General features: G+C 48.1%; 1 protein-coding gene across 5 annotated transcripts in view; it reads left to right on the forward strand.

The window, feature by feature from the left end:
* The window catches only part of RRBP1 (ribosome binding protein 1), a 74212-nt gene that overhangs the window by 20466 nt on the left and 26463 nt on the right, over positions 1-27283 (forward strand). For all 5 annotated transcript variants that reach the window (XM_066387086.1, XM_066387087.1, XM_066387090.1 and 2 more), the window contains exons 2-4: positions 10481-12476; positions 22605-22753; positions 23841-23963. In XM_066387086.1, the coding sequence (XP_066243183.1) occupies positions 10502-12476; positions 22605-22753; positions 23841-23963 (2247 nt within the window). In that variant the 5' untranslated portion in view covers positions 10481-10501. The remainder of the gene's footprint in view (positions 1-10480; positions 12477-22604; positions 22754-23840; positions 23964-27283) is intronic.

Raw genomic sequence — 27283 nt, forward strand, 5'->3', positions numbered from 1 at the left:
GAACAGATCTTGTGGCACACCAGATCCTGACAGTTTTACAGGCAAATTCCTCCAAACCTACCAGGAACTCGGTGAAAGGGATGTTCCTTATCTCGTTTTAGGAGACTCAAGTGACGTTACTACCAAGACTATCTTTATAAGAACAGTCTGAAGATGCCCTCTAACTCCCTTCACTTAAGAGCACATGTGGAAATTCCACATCAAAATGTGAGCAAAACAGATCTAGTGAAATATTAAAGAAAAGTCCCACCATCAAGAAGAGTATATAGCATAAGAATCATCTTTGAGTTTATATCATATATACTATTGTAATTCAACCCATTTCCTTTTTTTTTTTTTCAATCGAATAGCGGGGAGGCACAGTGGCAAAGAGACAGAGTTCCCCCTGTGCCTGACCGGGATCCACCCCGCAAGCCCCCTTCAGGATGATGCTCTCTGCCCATCTGGGGCCCCTGCTCCATTGCTCAGCAACTGAGCTATTTCAGCATCTGAGGCAAGGCCATGGGGCCATCTTTAGTGCCAGGGGCCAAATTGCTCAAATCATTCGAGCTATGTGTGCAGGAGGGGAGAGGAGGAGAGAGACAGAAGAAAGAGGGTGGAGAAGCAGGTGGGTGCTTCTCCTGTGTGCCCTGGTCAGAAATCAAACCCGGGACATCCACATGCCAAGCCAACACTCTACCACTGAGCCAACTGGCCAGGGCCTCAACCCATTTCAGATTAGAGAAAATGTCAAGTGATAAAGAAAAAGCATTTGTTAAAATTCAGTATCCAGTTGTAAAAAAAGAAAAGGTAACTAGGAATATAACATATCTTAACCTGAGAAAACACTTCTACCAAGACGCTACGATCAGCACAGCATCAAATAGTGAATCATTGGAAGTGGCAAACTCAGCGATGAGACTGAGAAGCCCCTCTCTCACCCTGTTAGCACTACTGCAGAGTTCTGTAAGATAAGAGACGAGAGAGAATATGGCTTAGAGAGCAAACCTGACAGGCAGTGGTGCAGTGAATTGAGCATGGACCTGGGACGCTGAGGTTGTCAGCTTGAGCGCGGGCTTATACGGCTTGAAACCCAAGGTTGGGTTGCTGGCGTGAACAAGGCTTCAATACCTGGGCGTGAGCTTCCTGGTCAAGGCATGTATGAGAAGCAATTAATGAACAACTCAAGTGGTACGATTACAAGTTGATACTTCTCTTCATTCCTGTCTGTCTCTCTGTATCTCTTTCTCACCTTAAAGAAAAAAAAAAAGCAAGAAGCAACACTCTTTTTCATAGGGGGTCTTTTTAAAAAAAGAAAGTTCAAGAGAATCTATAAACTCCTAGATCTGACACTAGTTTGGCATAATATCTAGGTCAGGGGCCCCCAAACGTTTTACACAGGGGGCCAGTTCACTGTCCCTCAGACCGCTGGAGGGCCGCCACATACAGTACTCCTCTCACTGACCACCAATGAAAGAGGTGCCCCTTCCGGAAGTGCGGCAGGGGGCCGGATAAATGGCCTTAGGACCGTAGTTTGGGGACGTCTGATCTAGGTAGATGACACATGCAAAAATAAATAACTTGACTGGTTGTCTATAGCTAGAAATAGAAAAAGTAATTCATGAAAAATAGCTTTTCTAGGACATTTAAAAAATAATAATCTTAACAAAAAAAAGATGGCTAAGACTTTTTTTTTTATAGGAAAACCTTGAAAAGCTATTAGCAAGTTGAGAAGAATAAAGAGCTATATACTATACTATATATTCATTGGTGAGAAACTCCCATGGTGTACAATGTCAGTTTTCCCTATGTTCATCTATAAATCCAGTGTGTGATGCAAATAAAAAGCCCAGTAGGATTTTTGAAGGGAATGCATTGGCCAAATATGGGGTGATGATGCAGGTTATAGATAAAAATACCCGTGGAGCAAAGTATGGAGTGAGTCCAGTAGCAGATCTAGGCGTATTTCAGACTTGATGGAACAGAGGTGGTAAGTTGGAGGGAGCAATGTAGTAGTGGGGGAGATAGTCAGGAAATGGTACTGCTAATTAAACTGATGGGGGAAAGTTCTATTATAATTTCCTGTCATATGCCAAAGTAAATGCCAGGTGATTAAAAATCTACCTATGAAAAAGCATTGCTGAAGTTTTTAGAAGAAAATAACTTCTAAGCGGTAAAATGACTTCTGTCGTGGTGGTTGTCTTCTGTTCCAGTGGTTGGAACCTCGTTGGCTGGGGGGTGGGTATAAGGGAGATTTTTCACTCTGACTTTTGACCTGTAGGAATATATTGCCTATAATTATTTAAATTTAAAAGAGAGTGATACTTTTTTCCTTTAAAAAAATGAACATTCTGTTTATGACTCTGAGGTAGTAGCTATGGAATAAGAATGACAAACTATATGGCAAATATTAGTAAATTGAACTACTTTAATAGTATAATTAATAGTTGATATAAAAAAATACATTAGTTAAAAGAGAAACCACAGACTTCAACACATTTAAAACAAATGATTAAGCCCTGGCCAGCTGGCTCAGTGGACAGAGTGTTGGCTTGGCATGTGGAAGTCCAGATTTGGTCCCCAGTCAGGGCACACATGAGAAGCAACCATCTTCATCTCTTCCCCGTCTCTCCCTTTTCCCTCTCATAGCCAGTGGTTCTGTTGATCCAAGTGTTGGCCGCAGGCACTGAGGATAGCTTAGTTGATTGGAGCATCAGCTTCAGATGGGGGTTGCCAGGTGGATCCTAGTCAGGGCGCATGTGGGAGTTTTATCTCCTCTCCTCTCACTTCAAACAAACAAATGATATCCAAATATATAAAGCTCACCTGTAACGGGAAAAAAACTGATAGAATAAAAAAAATCTGGAGGGCTAATAAACAAGATGAAATGTCATATCTATTTGATTTGGACCGCATCTCAAGTTTGACCACAGTAGGCAACGTTGGCAGAGACGTGGAGGAAGGGGGGCTTCCTTCACAAGGTGGCACTTCTCCTTTGGGGAGTAGTGTGGTAGCATCTGACATAGCCATGCCCACCCTCTGACCCAGCAGGTGCAGTTCTAGGTATGTGATAGAAAATCCGTACGTGGGCACAGGGAACCTGGGAGATGTGTCAAACTATAGTTCTGTGTGAATAGCATAAATTTTAAAAACCTAAATGCCTATCACAGGGTGTGGACCCATTTCCATTTGTGGTCTTGTTATATGATAGAGGAATTAAAATGAAATAGTTATGTGTATTGATACAAATAAATCTCAAAAGCAGAGTTTAATTTTTAAAAATGTTGCCCAAAAATACCTGCAGTAGTCCTTTATATAGTACTCATCAGCCCTCAGAGCTACGCTGAATTTTATTTGAGGAGACATGTTTGTAATGTAAGCATAAACATGTGGAGGTGGTGACACATTCCAGGTGCTGAGAGAGAGAGAGAGAGAGAGAGAGAGAGAGAGGATTTTTTAAATATTTGAAGTAAATGTAAAATGTTTGGATGTGATGAATCTTTATCAGTAGGGTGGTAGATAAATGGATGTTCACAATATTTTTCTTAATCTTTTGTATATTAGATGGGGATCTTGATATAACCATATCTATTAGAGTCTCATTTCATTATCATTGTTTTGGTTTTGTTTGCTGGTCAGTCACCTAGTGCCCAGGAAATGTGTCTGGGACTTGTTCTATCTGACGCCCCCGCCCCCTGTCCACAGCACAGCCCTGTCCCATGGTTTTTCTCAGAGCCTGCACGTGGCCCATGGCAGAGCAGCTGGTGAGTGATGCGCCCCAGCCCCGAGGGGGCCATGGAGACTTCCTTTGCAAAACCTACCTCATCCCAATTGCTAAATTGGGCTGAACTGACCAAACTGGACTAGACTGGCCTGGCCATGTGAGTCAGCTCTGAAGAATTTCCACTTACTTTTGCTCCCCAAATCCTTACCCCCTAAGAACAGAAAAGCCATTCTCTTAGGACCGGCAAGGTGGGCCAGTGAGTTTCAGCCAGCGAAGCCTGGAAGTGGTCCCCAAGACTCTGGGTGGCCTCCTGCTTCCTTCCATCACAGGGCCTTCACCTCACTACATAAATATACTAGCAATAGTAATTAGTAAAAGTACATATTTTATAGAAGTTTCCAGAATTGACAGAATGTAGGTGCTTTGTGGTCAGCCCAGCAGGGTATGGACAGACAGACACCTTCCTTGCCAACCTGGACACAGCCTACGGGAACCCAGTGAGGATTTTGGAAACGAAGCACCCTGGATTCTGATGTTGAGTGCACACTGGGAAGCACCCCTGGCTTTATCATGCCTGTGACTTCGGGACCTCCCGTGAGGTCCCCGCCTGCATTGACCCTGCACAGCTGCGGCAAGGCTGGCTTTTGCTGAGATTTCTTTGCTGTTTGTGGTGATACAATCTTAACCTTAAATGACTAGGGCTTTTTATTTTCCTGTGAAAGATTTCTTTTAAAAAATTCTAACCTAGAAATTAGTGGTGGAGATGTAATTTCTTTTTAGAGCAACCCGTTCTGCATAAGTTGGAAAGACTTGCACTGCTATCAAACATGCACTTGTGTGGGCTGCAGAGGGAAGTATTCTACCAAGCTGGCCTTTCTCGGTTCTGTGCTCCCACCAGAAAATATATTTTTGTATCCCATGTTTGCCTAACTTGAGTAAGATGGAAGGCTAATTTTTCAACTTTGGCTTTTCTGCCTAAACCTTGGGGCTGCACAGCCCCACCATAGTCGCAGGGACAGACCCTGCTTTGTAGTAGCCTGGTGACCCCTACAGCCCTGGGAGACCACCCCTCAAGTGCAGAGTTGTTGGGAAGCCACTTGGAGCTTACTGATCTCATCCAGGGTGACTCAGGCCCCTGGCGTTGTGCTGCCTCTGGAGAAAAGGGGAGTGTTTCAGAGGCATCTGAATAGACTGAATGTGGTGACTGTAATGTAGTTTTATACCTGAATGTGTCCACATTGGCCAAGTTCTGAGAGGTCCTTGTGAGGACCTGGAGTTTCAGTTGGTTGATGGCCACCAAGATGACCATAGAACATTCCAAGGCTTCTTGTCCCTGCCTTCCTACCTGTGGACCCCCCCAGGACTAAGCAGAGCAGTTTCCTTTTCAGCACTAGCTTGTGTTCCTGGAAGAACTAATTGGGACAGCCCTCCTGGCTGTCATAAATGACGGTGCCCTACCTGGATCACTTTGTCTGAACCTATGGCCAGAGATCAGAAACCACTTGCCTGGGTTGAAGATTCCTTGAGCCTGTCTCAGACTTCCTTTGCAGAGGCTCCAGCCAGAATGGGGTGTTTGACTTGGTTCTGCAGACCCAGGTGATAGGCAGGCTGGGTGCAGTATCACAGCTGCAGTGGATGGCGTTTCCACTGTGGGAAGCACACGTGTGAAGATTTTGTCAGGAATGCGTAAAACCCTCTTCTTGCATGGGTTTTCCTAGAAAGGCACAATGAAATAGTGTGCTTGTTCTGCAATGATAGTGGTTTTTCTTAGAACATAATGTTGAGACATTTAAAACAATCTCTTTTCTCAGTTCCTTCTTTAAAAGGCCCCAAATTTAGATTTTATGATTATCTAGAAATCCCTACTGTTTCCCTCTCCCACTTCCACTGGAATAGGAGGCTCCCCCACCCCCTCCTAGCTCTTCTCTCCCTTACCCACCCGACCTACGCTCACATTCTGTTCACGAATTCCATCACTGATTCTCTGCAGGGGTGAGGCTCTATTTCTCACTCCAGTTCAGGGGGCTGGGAATGTGATAACAGTATCAAAATTAGTTCATCAAAGTTGAGTGTATCCAAATAAACCTTGTGAATTTCTTCACTGAAGCTGAACCTAGCCTGCCTGGCCTGTCAGCCAGCAGAATGTGGACCAGGCTGCCTCTGACCCTTTGGACTTGGGTCCGTGGATAGAGAGAATGGGGGCGTCCATCCTGTTGGTTTGGTGTGTGTCATCAGTCAGAGGGACTCTTCCCCAGGTGAGGACTGGGCCTGGTGACACTGTCCTCCCTCTGCAGCCTCTGGTTGTAAAATTCCAAACTTATGTGGTGGGCTTCCCAAGACAGATGCCTCCTGTTCCCCAGTGTGTGAATTGCAAGTTTCAGGACTCTTCTGCAGCTGTCCCTGGCAAAAGGCCATTTTTCTTTCACCAAATTCTTGGTCACTTTTCCAGAATTGTAATGAAGAGGTCTTCACTCCTGACCCTGAGTGGTTGTCTTTGTCATAACTGGGGTGAAGGGAGGCGACAGGATAGAGACGGCACACTAGGGCCCTGCTGGCCAGTCTGCACCTGGCGGAAAGCCTGCGGGAGGCTTTGGCTTGGCTTGTTAATGGAGACAGCACCAGATGTTAGACCTTGGTCCTTGAGTTTGGCTAGGAAAGAGGTCAGAGCCAAGACTTCAATACAAGCGAAAGTTCATTTGAGAAGTCACAGAGATAGAAGCAGTGAGCCAGCCAGGCTGCGTGGGCTCAGGAAGCAAATTACAGAGGCAAAGAACGGTCCTTGAGCTAGGAGAAAGAAAGCAAAGGATGGAGGAGGAGAGAGCTCTGGAGAGAGAGCTGCCTAAGGGAAGAAGGCAGTGGAGAGATATCTCAGGAGGATCTCAATAGAATAGCCATTCCACGTGGGTCTGTCTCCTCACAGTCATGCTCTCCACTGATGGGTCAGCACCAAGGCCGGGGGTCATTAGTCATTATAGCGGATCAGGCATGGTGTCGTCCAGTCTGGCCTTGCTGCTTTTCTGGACTGGGAGGTGAAACACATTTGGGGCCTAGATGTCATCTGTCTCTGTGGTCAACAGACCTGAGGCTTTGTTCCTAAGAGTATTTGATGCAGGTCAGAATCTCATTGTCCAGAGGGCTTAAAATACTTCAGGGGGTGGTCATGCAAGGCCTTATATGGGAGTCCAGTGAGGCTTTTCTTGGGCCCCCTTGTTCCTCCTCTAAGGTAGGGTGACCAGTTGTCCTCCTTTAGGAAGTTTGTCCTCCCTCGAAAAGTATCCTCCTCCATGTCCTCCTTTTTGATATTGGAAGACTAATCTGTAAATGTCCATATTCGATCAGTGCAGAGTTGATTCATTGCATGTGATGTGACGTATTTGTGCTTGATCTTAGCCAAAAGGCCGAAAGCAATGATGATGTGACGTATTTGTATTTGACATGACGATTCGTCCAGGATCAATACAGTGTGGTAAGACGCGATTATGAGATGCATGCGCTCCGCACAGGAGACCTTGAGAGAGGGTGCAATATACCGAGCACACAATGACTTTGTGTACATCTTACTGAAACATGACACAGCACATACGACATTGTAGACTCACGATTATTTCTTTCTCAGTGAATATTCAATCATAGACAGGTAAGCACAATTCATATTTTATTAATTTATTATTTATAATTTTCAAATACATATAATTTTATTTACAAGTATTTCCCCGAAATTCAAGTTTTAAAGTGAAAATCTAACCTCAAACCATATCTATTAATAACACATTTTGATTAAATAGTTGCATAAAACAGACTTTTTTAAATTAGAAAATGATAAATACACCCAAATATCATTCCAAATTAGTGGTTTTGTTTGATATTTAGTTTTGTTAATTTTGCTTCTGGAAAATTCACCTACCATGATGTAACATTTTTAGTTCCTAATGTGCTTGCACCATTCGTGTAGCTCTATATTTTATTTTTAATTTTAAATTTCGTTTAAGGGGTGGAAAAATCAAAAAGAGATAATGGCATTTCAACGATAAATTGAAAAAGGAATTTCCATTTCTCATATCAAAGAAAGATGCCGTTGTTTTCTGCAATATTTGTAGTGGAGCATTTTGTATTGCAGTTGGGGGCAGAGCAGCGATAACGAAACACTTGACCACCAACAAACATAAGCGATCATTAGATGCATCAGCTTCCAGTTGTAAAATAACGTTTTTTAAAACTTCAAATTATTCTGAAGATGAAAAACAGTTGGCTGCAACTGAGGGAACATTTGCATTTCATACCATAATTCACAAAGTTTTCATAGGATGGGTTGTACAACTAAATTATTGAAAAAGTTTCACAATGCAAAATTTTTATGTGCTGGGACAAAATGCAGGCTCTTTTGAAATCAGTATTTAAAAATTTCTGTGACAAAATACTACAGAGGACTTGGAAACTGCAGCATTTGTAACGATTTTATCCGATGCATCAAATCATAATGAAATTAAATTGTATCCAATAATAATAAGATATTTTAATGTTACCAAGGGCATTCAAGTAAAAATTTTAAATTTAGAATCCATTGAGGGCAAAACTTCTGAAATTTTGTCAAACTATCTATACAGAGTAATAAATGAAAACAATTTGAAATCCAAAGTTGTTGCACTAATGGCTGATAAAACAAATACAGATTTTGGTGGGCAAAGAGACAAAGGGGTAAATAATGTGTATGTAAAATTACAAGAGTTACTCCAAAAGAAATTACTAGGAATAGGTTGTAATGCACGTATTTTGTCAAATGCAATCAACACAACATCATGTGCCATGCCAATTGATGTAGAAGTAATAATAACTACAATTTATTTGCATTTTAGTCGTTTTACCGTTCGTGTTGCTATTTTAAAACAATTTTGTGAAGAAGCAAGTGTTGAATACAAAAAACTTTTAGGATATTCTAAAGTTAGATGCTTGCTCTAACACCTGCTATAGAGCATGTTCTATAATTATTTGAGCCTCTCCGTTCATATTTTTTAAGTTTAGACAAATGTCCTAAAATCCTGGAATCGGTTTTCAATAATAATACGGAAGTTAGTCTTATTTTGAATGACTTTATCCTTCAATATAAATCTCATTTTGAAGAAAAATTTCTTCCTTTAATTATAAGAAGAAAATTGTCAGACTTAGAGGAATCAAATCCAGGCATAACAGAAAAGTTTATCAAAGAAGTGCAGAATTTTTATCAGACATGTTTTCAATATATCGAAGAATGGTCTGAAACAAACATCACGGGAAATAACAGTTTTCAATGATGTTTTTTTACTTCATCACAAGTATATCGGACAGATATTGAATCTTGTCTTGAATTTTTATCTAAAGAAATGCCAGACATCAAAATAGATAATTGTCTCTTTGAAGAAATTAGAAGACTGAATGTATATTTAAATTCTGAAAGATTAATACAATGGGAAAATGAACACGTCGAAATTGATAAAAAGATGGGTGGAAATATTCAACCATTTCAAAAATGAACATATTCCATGTGAAAATTTATTTATTCTTGTTCAGTTTACATTGTGTGCTGCCCTGGAACTAATGCAGCAGTTGAAAGAGTTTTTTCAATTGCTAATGATTTTTGGACAAGTGAGAAATCGAGATTGAATGTTGATACTCTAGCTGCAGGACTTGCCATAAAATTCAATATGAAGGGTATTTCTTGTTCAGATATTTCCAATATATTGTTACAAGATGATACATTGACAAAAAATATTCATTCAATGGAAAAGTACTCATTTAGATAATATCTAATGAGTACTTTTTTCTTAGTTATTTTTTCTTACATATTATCTAAATGAGAACTTTTTTCTTATAATTATTAAAAATTAATAGGCATGTAAGCATAATTACAATATAAAATATAAATGTTTTTATTATGCACTTATAGTGTATTATTGTTGCAATGAATAAAATGTTTCTTTTATTTACGATAGTTATCTTTGATTTATTTTTGTCCTCTGTTTCATTGTAAAAAAGTTGGTCACCTTATCTAAGGATATCCACCTCATATCTAGCAACATTCCAGAGGAGGGTCCAAAGCACATGACCAGCAATATGTCAGGGAGGAAAGGTCACCCTGGGGGTGACGTCCCACCTTACAGTTGTCTGTTGCTAGGCTCCCAGGGATTTCCACCCTATCGACCTTTCTGTGCATGAACCTATTGTTCCTACTCTGCTCGTGTCTGCCTACTATATCAAGTTCACATGGTATTTTTGTTTTAATTTGTCAGTTTTACATTGAGTAAAAAGATTTCTGGCCTCCTGTGAAAAAGCAAGCGGCCCCTCGGCGCACAGTGCTTCCCTTTCTTCAGCAATCAGCTGTGGCTGGTTGACACCTGCTCCCTAATTTAGGGGGGCATTTCTGCCACAGTTCTCGTCGTCCCCTGCTGTTCACAACGGGCCTGTGCTTATGCTTACGTGTATCTGACTCCTGCACAGGGGAATATCTTGAACTGTGACTGAAGCTTCTGAGTCTGAGGGCACCATGTGCCCTAAGCACAGGCCTGCGCTGCCTTCTCTTTAGCGCTGTCTACCCGCCAGCATAGGGAAGCTCTGCGCAGGTTTTGCCATTGTGCTTACTTCTGAGGAGGGGCAGGTAAGAATGTAGGGCATCGGAGAATACCTGGGCTCGTTGCTTCTTTAACTGTATCAGTCCAAAGAATTAGTGCAACCTTAAGTTTGGTGGTGGGGGTGGAAACTAAATGCATTTCCGCAAAAAGTAATCAATGTATGTGTGTTTGGCAGGTGAACAGCGAGCAAGCCAGGATGGACATTTACGACACTCAGACCTTGGGGGTTGTGGTCTTTGGTGGATTCATGGTTGTTTCCGCCATTGGCATCTTCCTGGTGTCGACCTTCTCCATGAAGGAGACATCGTATGAAGAAGCTCTAGCCATCCAGCGCAAGGAAATGGCAAAGACTCATCACCAGAAGGTAGAGAAGAGAAAGAAGGAGAAGACAGTGGAGAAGAAAGGGAAAACCAAGAAAAAAGAAGAGAAGCCCAATGGAAAGATACCTGATCATGAGCCAGCCCCCAACATGACCAGTCTCCTCAAAGACCCAGTACGGGCGCCTGCCGTGGCTGTGGCACCAATTCCAGCCCATTCCCCTGTGGTCCTTACCCCTATAGCCACAGTACCAGCCATGCCCCAGGAGAAGCTGGCCTCCTCCCCTAAGGACAAAAAGAAGAAGGAGAAAAAAGTAGCAAAGGTGGAGCCAGCAGTCAGTTCTGTAGTGAATTCTGTTCAGGGTCTTACCTCAAAGGCTGCCATCTTAGAAACTGCTCCTAAGGAGGTGCCCATGGTGGTAGTTCCCCTAGTGGGTGCCAAGGCCAATACCCCAGCCACAAGTGCTATGCAGGGCAAAAAGGCAGAGGGGGCCCAGAACCAGGGCAAGAAGGCAGAGGGGGCCCAGAACCAGGGCAAGAAGGCAGAGGGGGTTCAGAATCAGGGCAAGAAGACAGAAGGACCTCAGAACCAGGGCAAGAAGACAGAGGGGGCCCAGAACCAGGGCAAGAAGGCAGAGGGGGCCCAGAACCAGGGCAAGAAGGCAGAGGGGGCCCAGAACCAGGGCAAGAAGGCAGAGGGGGCCCAAAGTCAGGGCAAGAAGGCAGAGGGGGCCCAAAGTCAGGGCAAGAAGGCAGAAGGGGCCCAGAATCAGGGCAAAAAGGCAGAGGGGGCTCAGAATCAGGCCAAGAAGGCAGAGGGGGCTCAGAATCAGGCCAAGAAGGCAGAGGGGGCTCAGAATCAGGCCAAGAAGGCAGAGGGGGCCCAGAACCAGGGTAAGAAGGCAGAGGGGGCCCAGAACCAGGGCAAGAAGTCAGAAGGAGCCCAGAACCAGGGTAAGAAGGCAGAGGGGGCCCAGAACCAGGGCAAGAAGGCAGAGGGGGCCCAGAACCAGGGCAAGAAGGCAGAGGGGACCCAGAACCAGGGTAAGAAGGCAGAGGGGGCCCAGAACCAGGGCAAGAAGACAGAGGGGGCCCAGAACCAGGGCAAGAAGGCAGAGGGGGCCCAGAACCAGGGTAAGAAGGCAGAGGGAGCCCAGAACCAGGGTAAAAAGGCAGAGGGAGCCCAGAACCAGGGCAAGAAGGCAGAAGGAGCCCAGAACCAGGGTAAGAAGGCAGAGGGAGCCCAGAACCAGGGTAAGAAGACAGAGGGAGCCCAGAACCAGGGCAAGAAGGCAGAGGGGGCCCAGAACCAGGGCAAGAAGGCAGAAGGAGCCCCAAACCAAGGCAAAACGACAGAGGGGGCTCAGAACCAGGGAAAGAAGGTTGAAGGGACCCCCAACCAGGGTAAAAAGGCAGAGGGAGCCCAGAATCAGGGTAAAAAAACAGAGGGGGCTCTTAACCAGGGCAGAAAGGCAGAGGGGAGCCCCAATCAGGGCAAAAAAGGAGAAGGTCAAAATCAGAGCAAAAAGGTAGAGGGAGCCCTCAACCAGGGCAAAAAAACAGAAAGGGCTCAAAACCAGGGCAAAAAGGCAGAAGTGGCCCAGAATCAGGGCACAAAGGCAGAGGGTGTTGCAAACCAGGGGAAAAAAGCAGATGGGGCCCCCAATCAAGGCAAGAAGGCAGAGGGAACCCAAAACCAGGGCAAAAAGGGGGATGCATCTGCCAATCAGGGTAAAAAGGCAGAGTTAGCTCCTAACCAGGACAGAAATGCAGACATGGTTCAGAGCCAGGAGGCAGCAAAGCAAGAGGCTCCTGCAAAGAAGAAGTCTGGTTCAAAGAAGAAAGGTGAACCTGGTAAGTAGCTTTGATTTCTTTATGAACTTGTAGGGAAAGGCTGTCTTTAAATGGCTTATAGATTCCCTTTGGGGAAGCCGTCTGTATCACTTAGCTATTGCCACAACAAGGCTGCATAATAAACATTTCAGATTTTGGTGGCTTACACCAGCAGTCATTTATTCTTGCGCTTGCTTCTGTTGAGTTAGCTGGAGGTTGACTGATGTGGGTTGTCTCAGCGGAGTGGCTCTGTTCACACTGCAGTTTGACTGGATTTGGCTCCTTGCTATAGGTCACGTTTATTCTGGGGCCTACACTGAGGCTTCAGTGACTGTCATAGTGGAGGCCCTTCTCATGGTCTTAACAGCTATAAAAGGGCACTTCAAACCAGCATCTGTTGGCTAGAGCAAGTCATGTGAGTAAGCCCGAGTCCTTCTGTGAGCCTGTTCTATTGCATACCTCACCTGGCATTTTAGCATAGCTTTATTCATTTCTATGTGTTTGTTAAGTGAATAATAGTAGGATAATGTTTTCAGGGAGAAGGGCTATGAGCACAACTCTGGGTGGGCTGGCTGGCCCTGGGTGTCCAGAAGCTCAGGGATCTGGAGATGTGAGTAGCCTTGGTGTGGGGGTGGTGGCCTGGTGACGGTGGCCAGGCACTTGGGGAGGGGTTCCAGACCACTGGTGTGGAGCAGGGAGGGGAGTTCTGAATCAAGGAGACTTGACTCACATGGAGCAGGGTTCCAGAGCCAGGAGGTTTTGACCGTGGACATCAAAGAGCTAGAATCTAGAGCTGTGTGGTCCACTAAGCAAGCTGCTAGTCACATGGGCCATACAAGTTAATATTCAAGTCAGTCAAAAGTCAATAAAGTGAAAGATTGCATCACACTAGCCATATTCCAAATGCTCAGTAGGCAGTTGTGGCCAGCAGCTGCCCTTTTGGACAGTGCAGATGAAGAGCAACATCTCCATCAGCACAGCGACGTCTGTTGGACAGCACTGCTTTAAACAGGAGTCTTTAGGAAGGAGGCGGCCTCTTGCATCACCTTGCAGGTGACTGAAAATGAGTACATCTTTGCAGCCCTGTGTTGGCTCCACCCAGCTCCTTTCTGCTTTGTTCTGTCTGCCTGTGTCCTGGGTGGGGTGGGGGTGAGCTCCCCGTTGTCCTCCATGTAATGTTGAGATATGACAAATGAGATCATGGAGGCTGTGGCTGTCCATGACACATGACGGATCAGTGGCAAAAACTGCTCCAGGGCTGGGCTCCACCAGAGACAGAGTTGTGTAGTCATCAGCAGCTGGGCCTAGTGGGACCATCCCTGAAGGTGCCTAAAGGGAGACCCTGTGGGTGCGGGGCTGACACAGGACACGCTTCTACAGGCCCTACTTGGAACTATTCCAGAACTTCTGATAAAATTTTTCTACGCTAGCAAATCAGGGCCATGTGACAGCTCTTTACCACTAGCCTGTAGCTGAATTTGATAGTGAACGCCTGCCTTCCTAATTCTTACTTTTTAGAAGTTGTTATTATGTAAATATGTGTTTTCAGCAAACAAAATTCAAGCAGTACAGAATCATGGAAGGTGACATAGAACTTCTTCCTTGCCTTCCACCCCATTCACCACCTACTCCAGGGGGCCCCAGGGTGCTTGGCTCATCACACCAAACACACAGATGGGGCCTGCGGTGCACACGGCTTGGGAACTGCCTTTCTTTACTTGTAAATGTACTGGTGACATCTGCAGGGCTGCCACTTTCCATAACATGCACGTCTCATTTAACATTAAGTAGTGTGTAGTTTTTTTGCTATTAAAATTAATGCTGCAGTGATGTGTTTATATTGTTGTGTGAGTATCTCTAGAAAGAAAACCCCTAGATGTGTGATTGCTAAGTCAATTGGAAGACAGTACAGCATCACTCTTCAAACACATGTCACCACTTACTGTAGCCGCGTGCTGGAGCCCACGTGAGTTTCCAGTGCCCTCTGTCCAGTGCTGCTGCTTGTGTGGTGCTATGGAAATGGCGGGAGTTTTGGGGCAGTATCGTAGACCCATGTGTGGAACAGGAGGTAATACTTGCTTATGAAACAAAAGGCACGAATTCTTGTCCCAGTGTTTGCAGAAGAGGGAATTCATGAGACCATAGAGAACCGGGAATTTTCTAGAACTCAGGCTTCGGAATGTTTGTAGCATCTGCTTCCTCCTCTGGCTCATTCTCTGACTGTTCCCTCAACACTTCTGCACAGCGCTTGTTAGGGAAGCCTTGTTTCTTTCACAGGAAGTGTGTGTATGTGGTGGTGGTGGTTTTTAAAAAAATCTATTTTTGTCCTCAACTTAGTCTTCTCCTGCATAGTTCTGCTGGCCTGCCTTCCCTGCATCTAGCATGTGCTGATGGGCATGTTAGCATTGCACTGTTCGGAGAACTGTTTGCTCTAGGACTGGAAGTTACTCTAGGTTAGCGCAGTGTGGGTCTGGGCGCTAGTTAAACTGAAGACTTGGCTTTGGGACATACAGGATACTCCTTCTGCAAATCCACATTCAGATCAGTGTAGAAGAGTGGGCTTCCACTGGAGTGTGGTTTGCATGGCGTAGCAGCTGGGCAAGACTGAGGTCAGGTGGGTGCCCTGCGCATGGCCTTCCTTTCTTGGATGGTGATCTGGCTTTATGCCTGACTCCTTCCCCATCTGCAGACACAGACTGTTTACACTGGGGCCAGAAGGCCACCACGGCAGGGCCCGGGAGAGCCCAGCCACCCCCTAAGAGACACAGGCTTTTACAGCCTCATGATGACCACATTGTCAGACACACACCCTCATGTGGGAGAAAGAGGCCATCTTTAGGGGGCAGGACTATGGGTAAATCCTAATATCTTTTTTTTTTATGACAGAGACAGATAGGGAAAGACAGATAGGAAGGGAGAGAGATGAGAAGCATCAGAGTGAGTGACCCCTTGCTCAAGCCAGCGACTTTGGGTTCAAGCTGGTGAGCTGTGCTCAACTGGCAACCTCAGTGTTTCGAACCTGGGTCCTCTGCATCGCAGTCCAACGCTCTATCCACTGCACCACCACCTGGTCAGGCTTAATATCTTCTTTTCACCCTTTTTTATTTGCCAGTTTTTCTGTAACGTGTATTATTTTTTAAATAGAAAATAAACAAAAACTTCATTATTTGTCTAAGTCAAATAAACAGGCCCTCTTTGTACCAAGCAGACCTCCTGTTCTTTCAGGCACTGTGAGGCAGTCCAGCCCTGACCCGAGATCCCCTGAGCATCCTCTGAGCAGCAGAAGGAAGTCCTTCCTGTTTCAGGGGGGCCAGGTAGAGGAAAGCAAGTGGCCAGTTCTTCTCAGGCCTGTCCTAGTTTGGGGCACCCAGTAAAAGGTCACAAACTGAGCTAAGAAGGACATTTTAAGGTGGTTCCTGCATTTGCAAACCTGGCAGTGTCCCCAGGGGCCGGGCAGCTCCATGCTGTGCGAGATCTCAAAAGGCCACTTTACATCTGCCAGAGAAGGTGGAAGTGCAAATGGGATCATGTGTTTTCTCCTGATGAACTGGGCCGGGGTCACCAGAGGGCAGAGGAGATGGGGAAAATTTTTGACCTACCAGGAAAACTGCTCAAGGTGTCTGTCGCCTAGCAGGGGCCTCATCTTCAACTGTGTAACTATTAACATCACCCCTTCCTTCCTCCTGTCTGCACCCCACCCCTGTCCCCCGTGCTGCTGTCCTGAGTGCTGTGGGCTTGCAGGGTCTGAGCCCTGATGCTGGGTCACCACCGGGAATGGGACCCCATTGTGGTCAACCAGATGTTTGGTTAGGTGCATGGGTTATGAAGCTCTTCGTCATGACTTTATCCCCCTGACATTCTGAAAGGTGCATTTGTATTTTTACCTGTTTTACAAAGCAGAAACCATGCAGTCAGCACATGGCAGGGCAGGCACCAGAGCTCGAGCCTGGGTCTCTATCTGCAGCTCCCCCTTAGGGCTGGGGCACAGGCAGGTACGTATGGATGTAAGTTTTATACTTTTTAAACTTAACTCAGTTTTTCAGGGTCTGAAGCTCTGAACAGAATCTCTGTGGGACTATTGAGCCTTTATTAACTTTCTTTTAAGTTCTTCAAATCCAATTCGTTCTTCTTTTTTAAAAAATTTTTAATTGATTTTAGATTTTATCTATATTTAGAGTGTCAGTGTGGTACTACCATGTCTTAGAGAAACTGTAGGTGATGTTCATGTTTCAGATATAAAATTGATTTTTTATAAATCTGGAAGAAAAACAAAAGTATAATGAGAAAAATAAAGTCATACAATTTATAGGATTTTTTAAATTCCATTTGACATCATTAAAAGCATAATTGCCCAGAGAGTTAACAGATTACTTTGTTCTCCAACCAAAGAAAAAGGCCCAATTCAAAGGCCCCAAATAGCATTGCTGTTGACATTGTTTGTACTTCACTCCAGTGCACTTAAAACGCCAGATGTTAGTGTCTGTGGCAGTCAGGGGTTGAGTGCATCCAGTCATGAGGGCAGACCAGCCCCTGCGCAGTGCTGGGCTTGGAGTCCACATGTGCGTGCAGCCTGGGGCCGCCGCCACTGTGGTGTGGGCCGATGGGACGGCAGGGGCTGCAGCTACCCCTGATGGTGCATTTGAGGGAGCTTTCATCAAGGCCTTGTTAGGGTTGCTTCCCCACAAGCCCAGGATGACCCCTCTCTGTCTATGAGCATGTAGCTAGCGCTGATGCTGGCCCAAGTTTCTTGTTTCTAGGGAAGGGTGAGCCTGCCTGCCAGTCTGTGAATCAGGGGAAGGCCCTCTGGACTTGGGGTCAACAGGAGTCAGGGGCCTATCTTCCATCTCTAAAGGAGATGATTACTTGCGTCGTCCTGGGTTTCAAGGAGGTGCAGGGGAGGCCTTCCCGGGCGCAGGGGCCCTCAACTGGAGTTTGGCTCAGGTGGTTGGGGATGTCAGCCTGGAAGGCACCCTGGGGTTGATGTCTGGCTTTCTGTTGGGAGCACTGGGAAAGGTCCCCTGACCACACTGTCAGCACTGGGGGGGGGATCCTGCTCACAGTCCAGAGGCAGCAGCCGTTCTGCTGTGTCTGTGGCTGCGGCCCTCAGACTGGTCTGGACAGTCCCTGAGAAGATGAGTGTCTTTGTCGTTGGTGTCCCCCAGCCCTCAAGACTACACCCCCACGGCAGGTTCTGCTGTCAGAATCCCTGGATTGACACCTGGGCCTCTGTCCCAACAGCTTGGCTTCCAAAATCCTCTCGGGCTTGGCCCCTGGCCCTTGGCCCTGGGCTCTTCCCTGATCTGTCTGCCTCCAACCTTGTCCCCTGGATGTCCTGGAATAATTTTTCTCAAATGCAAACCTTGCTCCCTTCTAGGCCTTGCTCCTTGCCTATGGAAAGAAATGCAGATTACTGGGGCCTGTGAAGACTTGGACTTAGTCTGGCCTCACCCCTGCCCCCACGCCCCACTGGTGAGACCCCTTGCCGGCCTCAGAGCCTGTCCTGTGCGCTCCCCTTGCCGTGGCCCAGCCCTCGCCTTTTCCGTGCCCAGTCGTGTTTGGCTCAAGTGTCCCGTTTAAAGCCTTTCTGGCGTTGTTGTCATAGTTGCAGTGATGCACAGTCCCCAGGTTCCCTCAGTGTGGCTCTCCTGCGTGATTGCCACGTCTTGTGTCTCCTCTGCCTAATTAACTGGCACTTCCACCCCTAACTTAGGTGCCTCGCCTGCACCAGGCCAGCCCAGGTGCACAGTGGTCCATACTGTGTGTGGAGACCACCTGGACCTGCCTGCCCTGGGCAGCACTGCCGAGCACCTGGAGTGGAGCTGCAGCCCTAGCAGGGCGTGGTGGCACCCCTCCCAGGGGTCTCCAGCTGCCTGGCTCAGCAGGCACTTTCCGGGGAGGTGGCGCCATCCTCCCTGTTGGTTGAGGAAGCTGGGTGTGAGCAGTGTGAGGGCTGTCCCAGCAGCTGGATGCTGGGGGGGGGGGCTGATGCTGAAATGTGCCGGGTTGTGGAGCCCAGTGAGGCCACTGGGGACCCTGGTAATTATGTGGGCAGAGAGAAAAGTCTCCCCAGAGGACCCTGATTGACAGTGAGAAGGATTCTTGAGATGGTTTTTTGTTTTTGTGGGGTTTTTTCATTTTTTTTTTTGCAAAACCAGTTTAATTTTAGGTGATTGAGCCTCCCGGCATGGTTGCAAAAGGGAGCGTAGTTTTGGGATTTGAAGCATTGTGCGCATTATCTGAGTGCTGCGAGCCCAGGGCGGCAGGGGGCGCCTCGCTCTCCTGTAACCTCATGAGCGAGGGCAGAGGGGTAAGCAGGGGCCGGAAGGTCCACAGCCTGTGGCGCTCTGTCCACGGAGGGCCGGCTGCTGGGCACTACCCTGTGTGGCTTTCGTTCCATGGATGGGAGTAGGAAAAGGGCAGAACTGCTTTGGCCACCGGGAGCTCCTCCCCGGCTGCACTCTCTGTTCCAGGAAGGGTCTAGGTCTGTGAGTCTCCTGTGACTAGGGCGTGAAGGTGGCCTCGTGGGTGGATTCTGCAGTGCTTTACTCTGCCAGGCATTGTTCAAGCATGTTGCAGTGAGGCTGTGAGGGAGGAACAATTACTCTCCCATTTCACAGATGAGGAAACAGGCAGAGAGAGGTAAAGCCACTTGTCCAAAATAAGCAGGCAAGTCGGAGCTGAGCTGGAATTCGAGCCCTGGCCACCAGGGGCTAGTTCCAACCATGGTGCCTCTGCTCAGGGGCAGCAGTAGCCCATCGATTGTGTGTTCAGCCCCACAGTGGTTTTCTTTATCTGTTTTTCATTGAGTTAGCTGTCAGCACTGAAGGTCAGATGGCACATAAAATTCTGTCCAGCTCTCCTCAACAAATCTGTAGCTCTGAGGGTTCCGGTGCAGTCCGTGGGACCCATTGCCTGGAGGTGAAGGAACATGCCCAAGACCACCCCACTCAGCCGCCTGAGCTCAGACAGGGGTCTGGGTTCCTCCAGAGCAGTGAGACACAGGCTCTGGCTTGTCACTCTTCGCCCTCCTGCTGCCTGGTGTCCCCCCCCCCACACACACACCGCTCCTGGTGGTTCAAGCACCAAGGTAGGCGCAGCATCACACAGGAGCAGGCCCTCAGTGAGCTGGTCTCACTGGCTTTCACTGTCTCACGGTCTTTGTGAGGTCTTTGGTTTAACAGATTGATACGGAATCTTTGACAAATTTGTTCTGGTGCCCTAAGGTTTCAAGATGCCAAGGATTATTTCTGGTCTTCCAAGTATTTGCTGGAGACATGCGTGACGTGCCGGCATGTGTGAACTCCTGTTACTACGCTGTGTGTTGGTGGAGTCATTGTGCCTGTCTCCTGTAACGGGCACCTCATCAAGGTGGGCTTAGTGTTGCAGGTGTGGCGAGGGGATCCTGAAACCCAGAAGTAAATGTGACCCTGCAGAGGTCCAGACATTCCAGTTCCTACTTCCAGTCCCTTTTCCTTCCGGTTTTGTTTCTCTGATGTGGGAAGCACAGAGATGGCACCATTCTTACCTAAAAGACTAAAGGAAAAAATGTAAAATAATGGCTCTTTAAAAATAATGTAAAAGATAGTGTTTGTATGAGGATGAGGAAGGCCATGAAAGGTTCTGTGAGGGGAGTGGGCGCGGCAGGAATGAGCTTTTGAATACATAGCTTGACATTGTTTTATTACAAGTTTTTATTACTTTTTTCATTACTGTATCTAATAAAGTAGTATAATGACATGAACTTTTATTGAAGGTGTACTACTCAGAGACAGTTTGTGGACAGGGTGTCTTGGGGGTCCGTCTCTCCTAGCCCTCCAGGAGGGAATGCACATTTGTCGAGGCCACGAGTGACACACCTGTAAAGGAAATGACATTTCACAGGGACGTGTAGTCACATTACTGTTCCCTTCACCCCAGCAGTGCAGTAGGGGCCTTAGAGGCCTGGAAGGGTGGTCTTCAAGGAGAGTCTTCAAGAGAGGCCTGAGCCCCCGGTCACTCTTGAGGCCCCTGCGGGGATAGGAGCGTCCTGCCAGGACTTGAAGCTGGGAGTGCATGGGGGGTCCCCAGGGCTGGACAGGAGCAGACTGGCCTGGTCAGTAGAAACACAGTGTGAGCCACATGTGTGCCACGTGTAGAATTTAAACCTTTCCAGCAGCCACATTTAAAAAGGCAAACAAAAAACAAATGAATTCATTTTAATGATATATTTTATTTAACCCAGTTTACCCAAAATATAATTTCAACATACAATCAATATAAAAAATTATGACAGATATTTTCTCTTTTTTAAATAAAGACTTTTGAAATCCAGATTATACCCCGACTTGTAACACACCTCAGTTCATGCTGGCCACATTTCAAGTGCCCGGTAGCATCATATGGCTGGTGGCCAGCGTACCTTTATGAGTGACGACCGCAGATTGATTGTGCAGTGTTTAGCATTAAAGAGGCTGTCCTGCCCAGCTTACTCCAGTGGTGCCTTTGAGACGAGGGGTCCTCCTGGAAAGCACAGCCAGCAAGTGTCTGAGTACAGGCTGGGGGGGAAGCAGAAAGCCCGGAGCCACGAAGCTCACAGTCAGGTTTCCCCCAATAGTGAACCAGAGACTGATTTTTATTTTCTTTTGGTGTAGCTGTACTCATAATTTTTTCTACTGTTCATAAGTTTACCATTAAAATTATATTTTATATATATTTCCATGAAAAGGCAGAAGGCTGAAGGAGACATGCTTCTTTCCCCCCTCTCCCACCCACCCATTTTCATGACTCTGAGCTCTTAGGCCTTTAATACCATTGGGGTTACTTCAAATCTTGAGGTTGAAGAAGCTCTAAAATCAAGGTCTTCATAGCAGCCAGCTCACCCACGTCCCACATTCCCCTTAAGGTATCATGCTAAATGCTTTGACTTGTGATGACAATATTATGACAAGCCAGAGAATTTAGGGTTGCACTGGAAGCCTCCCCTCTCATTGTCCCCAGTGAGGTGGGCTTCGCTGACGGCACCGCAGTCCGCCTGCTTCCTTTGTCTCAGGGCATTCCTGGCCCTGTCACTCAGCTGCAGGGCACAGTTGAGCCCTAGCATAAGGAATTGCCCGGGCGTTGCAGGCAGGCTCCTGCCAGATGGGCACCTCAGTTCATCCTCTTTTGCTTTGAGAGCACAGTTTTTGGGGTGGGGATGGCATCAGGAGTGTTTCAGAGCTGACAGTTTGATTTTGGCAAAGGATGGTCTCCTCCAGAGATTGCTAAAGGACTGAGGGGTGGGTAGGCCCGTTCCCAGAAGAACCCACCCCAGCCTTCCCTTCCTAAAACACACCTGAGCTGTATTCAGGGAGAGCTGGAAACGGAGTTTGAACCTGGGTGTGTGGGAGGCAGCCTCCTTTCCCTGGGGCCTCAGAGAAGCAACCTGGCGACAGGGGCCTCTTCCTCTCCGTGCTCCTCCCGGACCGCGGGGTGCTGCTGTGGGCCTGTGTGTGGGGAGAGACGGGCTCAGGTCGGTCAGCACCCACAGGGCCACAGGGCTTGGTCACTCAGGGCGAGCCTTGCTGGGTGGGCTGTTTGAGAAGAGAAGGGAGAAAAGAAGGATCCTGTCTGAGAAAGAAGAAAAAGCACCTTTGCCTTGATTAATTCTGCTCATTTTGATGATAAGTGTGGCAAGGAGGACCTACCCCAACCCAGGAGAACTCTGTCTTTAGTGGGAGACCCCCCCCCCCAGCTCTCTGGGCAGGACCCTCAGTTTATCCGTTTCTGAGTACAGACAGTCCCTGACTGGCACGGGTTCCACCTACAGTTTTTCAGCTTTTACGAAGATTTGAAAGCTATATACATAATCTATAGCATGAGATATTTAATACCTTATTATAAAATAGGCTCTGTGTTTGATGACTTTGCCCAACTGTGAGCTAATGTGTTTTGAGCACGTTTAGGGTAGGCAAGGCTATGATGTTTTGTAGGTTAAGTGTATTAAATGCATTTTTGACTTAGATATTTTCACCTTATGGTGAGTGTGTTGGGATGTAAACCCGCTGTAAGTCAAGGAGCCGTACCCCAGGCAGCTGGACAGAATCCTCGGTTCTGACTGGCCCCGTTGCTTCCAGGCATGATGGGCTTGGCTGCTCATGTCTGAGTGTAAGTCCCTGCCTTCCCTCTGCACAGGGCCCCTGGACACCGACAGTCCTCTTTACCTCCCCTACAAGACGCTGGTCTCCACGGTCGGAAGCATGGTGTTCAACGAGGGTGAGGCCCAGCGGCTCATTGAGATCCTGTCGGAGAAGTCTGGTGTCATTCAGGACACCTGGCATAAGGTGGGCCCACGCTCCGTCCACGTTCATTGTCCTCTAGCTGACCTAGTGGTTTTGCCCCCCCGCCCCAGGACCTGTGAGTTGTAGTGGTTACCTGGTTCTGAGGCTGGCCACGCCCGTCTTGCCACGCTGCACAGGGCATAGCCTCTGTTTGCCTTTCTCAGCAGAACCCTGTTGCCCTTTCCAAGCAGGGCTGCATGAATCCACCCTGCAGATCCTGCCACAGCCCAGCATGGTGGGGCCACTAATGTACAAAGAGCCAGGGCCAGCTCTGAATTACAGGGTCCTGGGGCACACTGAGGGAACCCTGTGTTGGGGCCAGTTCAGAGGCTGGCACCACCCTCTAGTACTTTGGTGAATGAGTAGCTGCTGTTTATTTGTTCCTTAATCAGAGTTGAAATTGTAGGTAGTTTTGATAGAGACTTTTGTGGCAACTTAGTGGTAGAAATGTTGAGGGGTGTCCTGAGAGGCCAGTGGCACCTGCTGAGTGGCTCAGCCCTTGCTGAGCTGTGACATATCATGCAGTTGTAGGGAGCTGCTCACTCAGTAAGCATGGGGGGCAGGTGGAAGTGGTTTTCTGGGTGTGCGTGCCTGGAGAAGCTCAGGCTGACCCCTGCCCTCCAAGGAGAGAGCCCAGGACTCAGCTCTGGCTGCTGTCCCCAGAATACACTTGCCCTCCCATGGTTCTGTGCTTCAGCCAGCAGCCCGTGGGCTGTACATGGCATTAAGGGGTGGGCCCTGAACCAGGAACAACAGCCACTGCCCCTCAGTAGGCAGGAAGAGGCCCTGGCCTCCACTGACCCAAGTGAATGGGAAGCACCATTCTCCTAAAAAGTACTTCAGAGACCCAGTGCTGTTGCGGGACAGCTTCTATGCGTGCAGGTCCGGGAGGCTGCGCAGATGGGGTGGCTGAGGCGGGTGCCCCCGGGAGTGTCTGGAGGCAGGATGCACCGCGCGTCCTGAAGTTCCTGCTCCCCCTTCATGAGGACACTGCTCTTTTCCTGGGTCAGAGCCTGACTGCTGGGTGGTGGGGACAAACCCGGTGATCCCTCTGTACCCTCTGTTAATGTGGCCCTGTGGACATTTCTAGGCCACTCAGAAGGGCGACCCTGTGGCGATTTTGAAACGCCAGCTGGAGGAGAAGGAGAAGCTGCTGGCCACGGAGCAGGAGGATGCGGCTGCTGCCAAGAGCAGACTGCGGGAGCTCAACAAGGTACAGCCACGCCCGCCCCTGCATCCTGGGGTCAGCTTCCCTGCTGCGCTCCTTGCTCGGGCTTGCTGAGTGTAAATGCCCCCAAACCAGTGCACACTGCAACTGTGAGCCCTGAGGACGGCCCGTGCAGCCCCACGGGGCTTCGTGCGATGGTGGCTCCCTTCTCAGAACTAAGAATGCAGGGACGTTAAGTGGGGTTAGGTATGTATGTGATGGGGTGGACCATCACGTCACTGGCCTGTTCCACAGGGATGGGCTGTTGTTTCAGGGCATACACCCTGAAAAGGGGCTGGGCACAGGTGATCCACAGTTGTTTTCATGGGGAGTGGGTGGGAGCTGCTTTTCTCCATTTTCTGATGCCTGTGGAACAGGTCCTGCAGAGAAAGCCTGGCTCCTTGTGTCAGCTGATGGCTTGTATATGTAACGCCTGCACTCTGAACAATAGTCAGATGAGTTGGGACACAGACACAAGGGGCTGCTGTCCCCCTGCCAGAGCTCCCTGGGGCTTCTCTCCTCTCCTTCTCAGGAGAAAGTTGCTCTCACCCTCTCCCTCTCCCTACTTACCTTCCTCCTCTGTTGGGACAGTGGGTACAGAAGGTGGCCTGGGCCTCAGAATGCCCCCAATGTGTGGGCTGCAGCCGCTTCTCTGGGCACATTGAAGGAGAATCAGAAACGAGACAGGCTAAGTTTCTGTCCTAACTTGGTGGATGTGGCTCTGAGCCAGACAGGAACTTTGATAAAGGAAGGCAGGAGTAGCAGATGGGGCTTTGACTGGTTATTCTTTTTTTTTTTTACAGAGACAGAGAGAGAGTCAGATAGGGACAGACAGACAGGAACTGAGAGAGATGAGAAGCATCAATCATCAGTTTTTTGTTGCGACACCTTAGTTGTTCATTGATTGCTTTCTCATATGTGCCTTGACTGCGGGCCTTCAGCAGACCGAATAACCCCTTGCTTGAGCCAGCGACCTTGTGTCCAAGCTGGTGAGCTTTGCTCAAACCAGATGAGCCTGCGCTCAAGCTGGGGACTTTGGGGGTCTCGAACCTGGGTCCTCCACATCCCAGTCCGACACTCTATCCACTGCACCACCGCCTGGTCAGGCTGACTGGTTATTCTTGGTTAATGCTTTGCCTAAGAAGGAAAGAGAAAGGTCTCTGTGGCCTTCACTAGAGCTTGGTAGTTTCTGCCTGGGGGCTCTTTCTCAAAACTGTTCACACATGGCCTTTATGTGAGCCTCTCTTGGGTTGTTGGTTAAATGTAGTAGGGTGACTGGAGCTATTTGCCCTGCTCCCAGGAGTCGATTGCACTTGTCTTTTTCTGGTAGACATGCCATAGTGTGCCCTAGGCGAGGAGCATTTACACCATGGGAGTGGGCCAGCAGTACACATCAGAGCCCTCACTCCTGAGAGCCAGCCAACTAGCACACCACTGGTTAAGAGTCTGGTTTCAGGGGGCCATCTCCCATTTGTTTTTTTTTTTTTGTTGTTTTTTTTTTGTTTTTTTTTTTACAGAGAGAGAGGGATAGAGAGGGACAGTACAGGAAGGGAGAGAGATGAGAAGCATCAATTATCAGTTTTTCACTGCGACACCTTAGTTGTTCATTGATTGCTCTCTCATATGTGCCTTGACCACGGACCTTCAGCAGACCGAGCAACCCCTTGCTCAAGCCAGCGACCTTGGGTCCAAGCTGGTGAGCTTTGCTCAAATCAGATGAGCGCATGCTCAAACTGGTGACCTCGGGGTCTCGAACCTGGGTCCTCCACATCCCAGTCCGACGCTCTATTCACTGTGCCACCGCCTGGTCAGGCTGTTTGTCTTTTAAACAAATGCCTAAGAAAATTTGTTGATGTCTCCAAAGTTAAGTGAGAAGAAACAGGAGTGAGTATTCCCAAGGCTGGCCGGCCGTGTGGTTGCTTGGCTATTTCCTTGTGCCTGGTGCCTGGAATTAGGGGTGGGCTGCAGGTGTGATGAGTGAATACGTGCAACCCCATGGTGATGCTGGCCCATCTCTTCCCCGTTGCTGGTTGGTGTCTTCAGCCACCGTGGACAAATGCACCCTGCAGAAGGAGGCCCCTTTGACACTGCCCCTGAGCTGGACACTTACTGCTTTCCCTCTGCTTGATGAGATTTACAAAAGCACAAGGGCAGCTAACCTGTAGACACTCCTCAGGTCTAGATGCATGTCCAGCCGTCCGCTGGTAGGTCCCTGGCTGCCAGCTGCAGGGGCCTGTGAGACATGCAGGGCTGCAGCCCTGGGTTTTCATGACTTTCTCACTGTCCAGGAATCACTTTGCTCTGACGCACGGGGATGTCTGATGGTGTGTCCAGCCCTCCCTCCCTTACCGCATCCTCCTCCCTGCAGCTGAGCGGATCCTCCTGGGCTCTCAGGTGCTAACCTGGTCCTGCAAGGCCCTCTTTAAGCTCTGCCAGTGGCTCCTAATCTTCAGACCTGAGTCTGTGCCCTGCGCGCCTCCTCTGGTCCCCCACCCCATCTTCTGTGCAGAGTGCTGCACCTGTGTCACCCACTGGTCCCCTCCTCCTGCTCTTCCATAATCTCAAATGCCCTTCACTGCTGGACTGGCTGGACATTTCCTTCCTAAAAGGTTCAATTTGCTCTCCCTTGGGGATCCTTCCGGAGCCTCCGTTTTCTTGTCTCAGCACAGGTCATCATTGCAGTAATGTACCATTGTGTCTGTCCCGGTTGACTCTAGTCACCTTGCTTGGCTCAGCCTAGCAGGCCCGTCAGCAAGTGGCTACTAAGGCCCAAGGCCAGCAAAGAGGCCACTAACAGATGCCTCTATTAGTTTTACGTTGCCATCCTTCCTTCCTGTGCTCTGGACTCCGTGGGCACTGGGTCCCTGCATTTTTCTGGAGAATTTTGGGCAGAGCTGAGATTTTTACTTCATTCTTGTCTTGTCTCCTAGCCCAGCACCATTGAGGGAAGTTATATGAGAAACAAAATTATTGAAAATGTGGGTGTTCCTGTTAACTCAGTTCCCCCTAGAAGCTGGTGAGAAGGATAGGATTTGGTTCCCTCCGCGTGTCTTTTTTTTCCTTGTGGATTGTTCTCTGTGACAGATCCATGCTTTGCAAATGGGAGTCCAGCAGAGTTGGGTTCAAGGACCATTTCAGGCACCAGCTGCAGGAGTTAACAGGCGTGGGCACCCCAAGACCTCTGTCCTAGGCTTTGAGAATCTTACGGGTCCTATGTCTGGGTTCGACGGTCATGCACGGTGATGGAACAGTCCTTCTGGAAAACCATCTTTCTAGCTGTTGTCTCCTTAGGCACCAGGCGCCCTGTCATGGGGCCTCTGCCTGAG

The sequence above is a fragment of the Saccopteryx leptura genome, chromosome 5 (genome assembly GCF_036850995.1).
Source record: "Saccopteryx leptura isolate mSacLep1 chromosome 5, mSacLep1_pri_phased_curated, whole genome shotgun sequence".
Classification (NCBI taxonomy): Eukaryota; Metazoa; Chordata; class Mammalia; order Chiroptera; family Emballonuridae; genus Saccopteryx; species Saccopteryx leptura.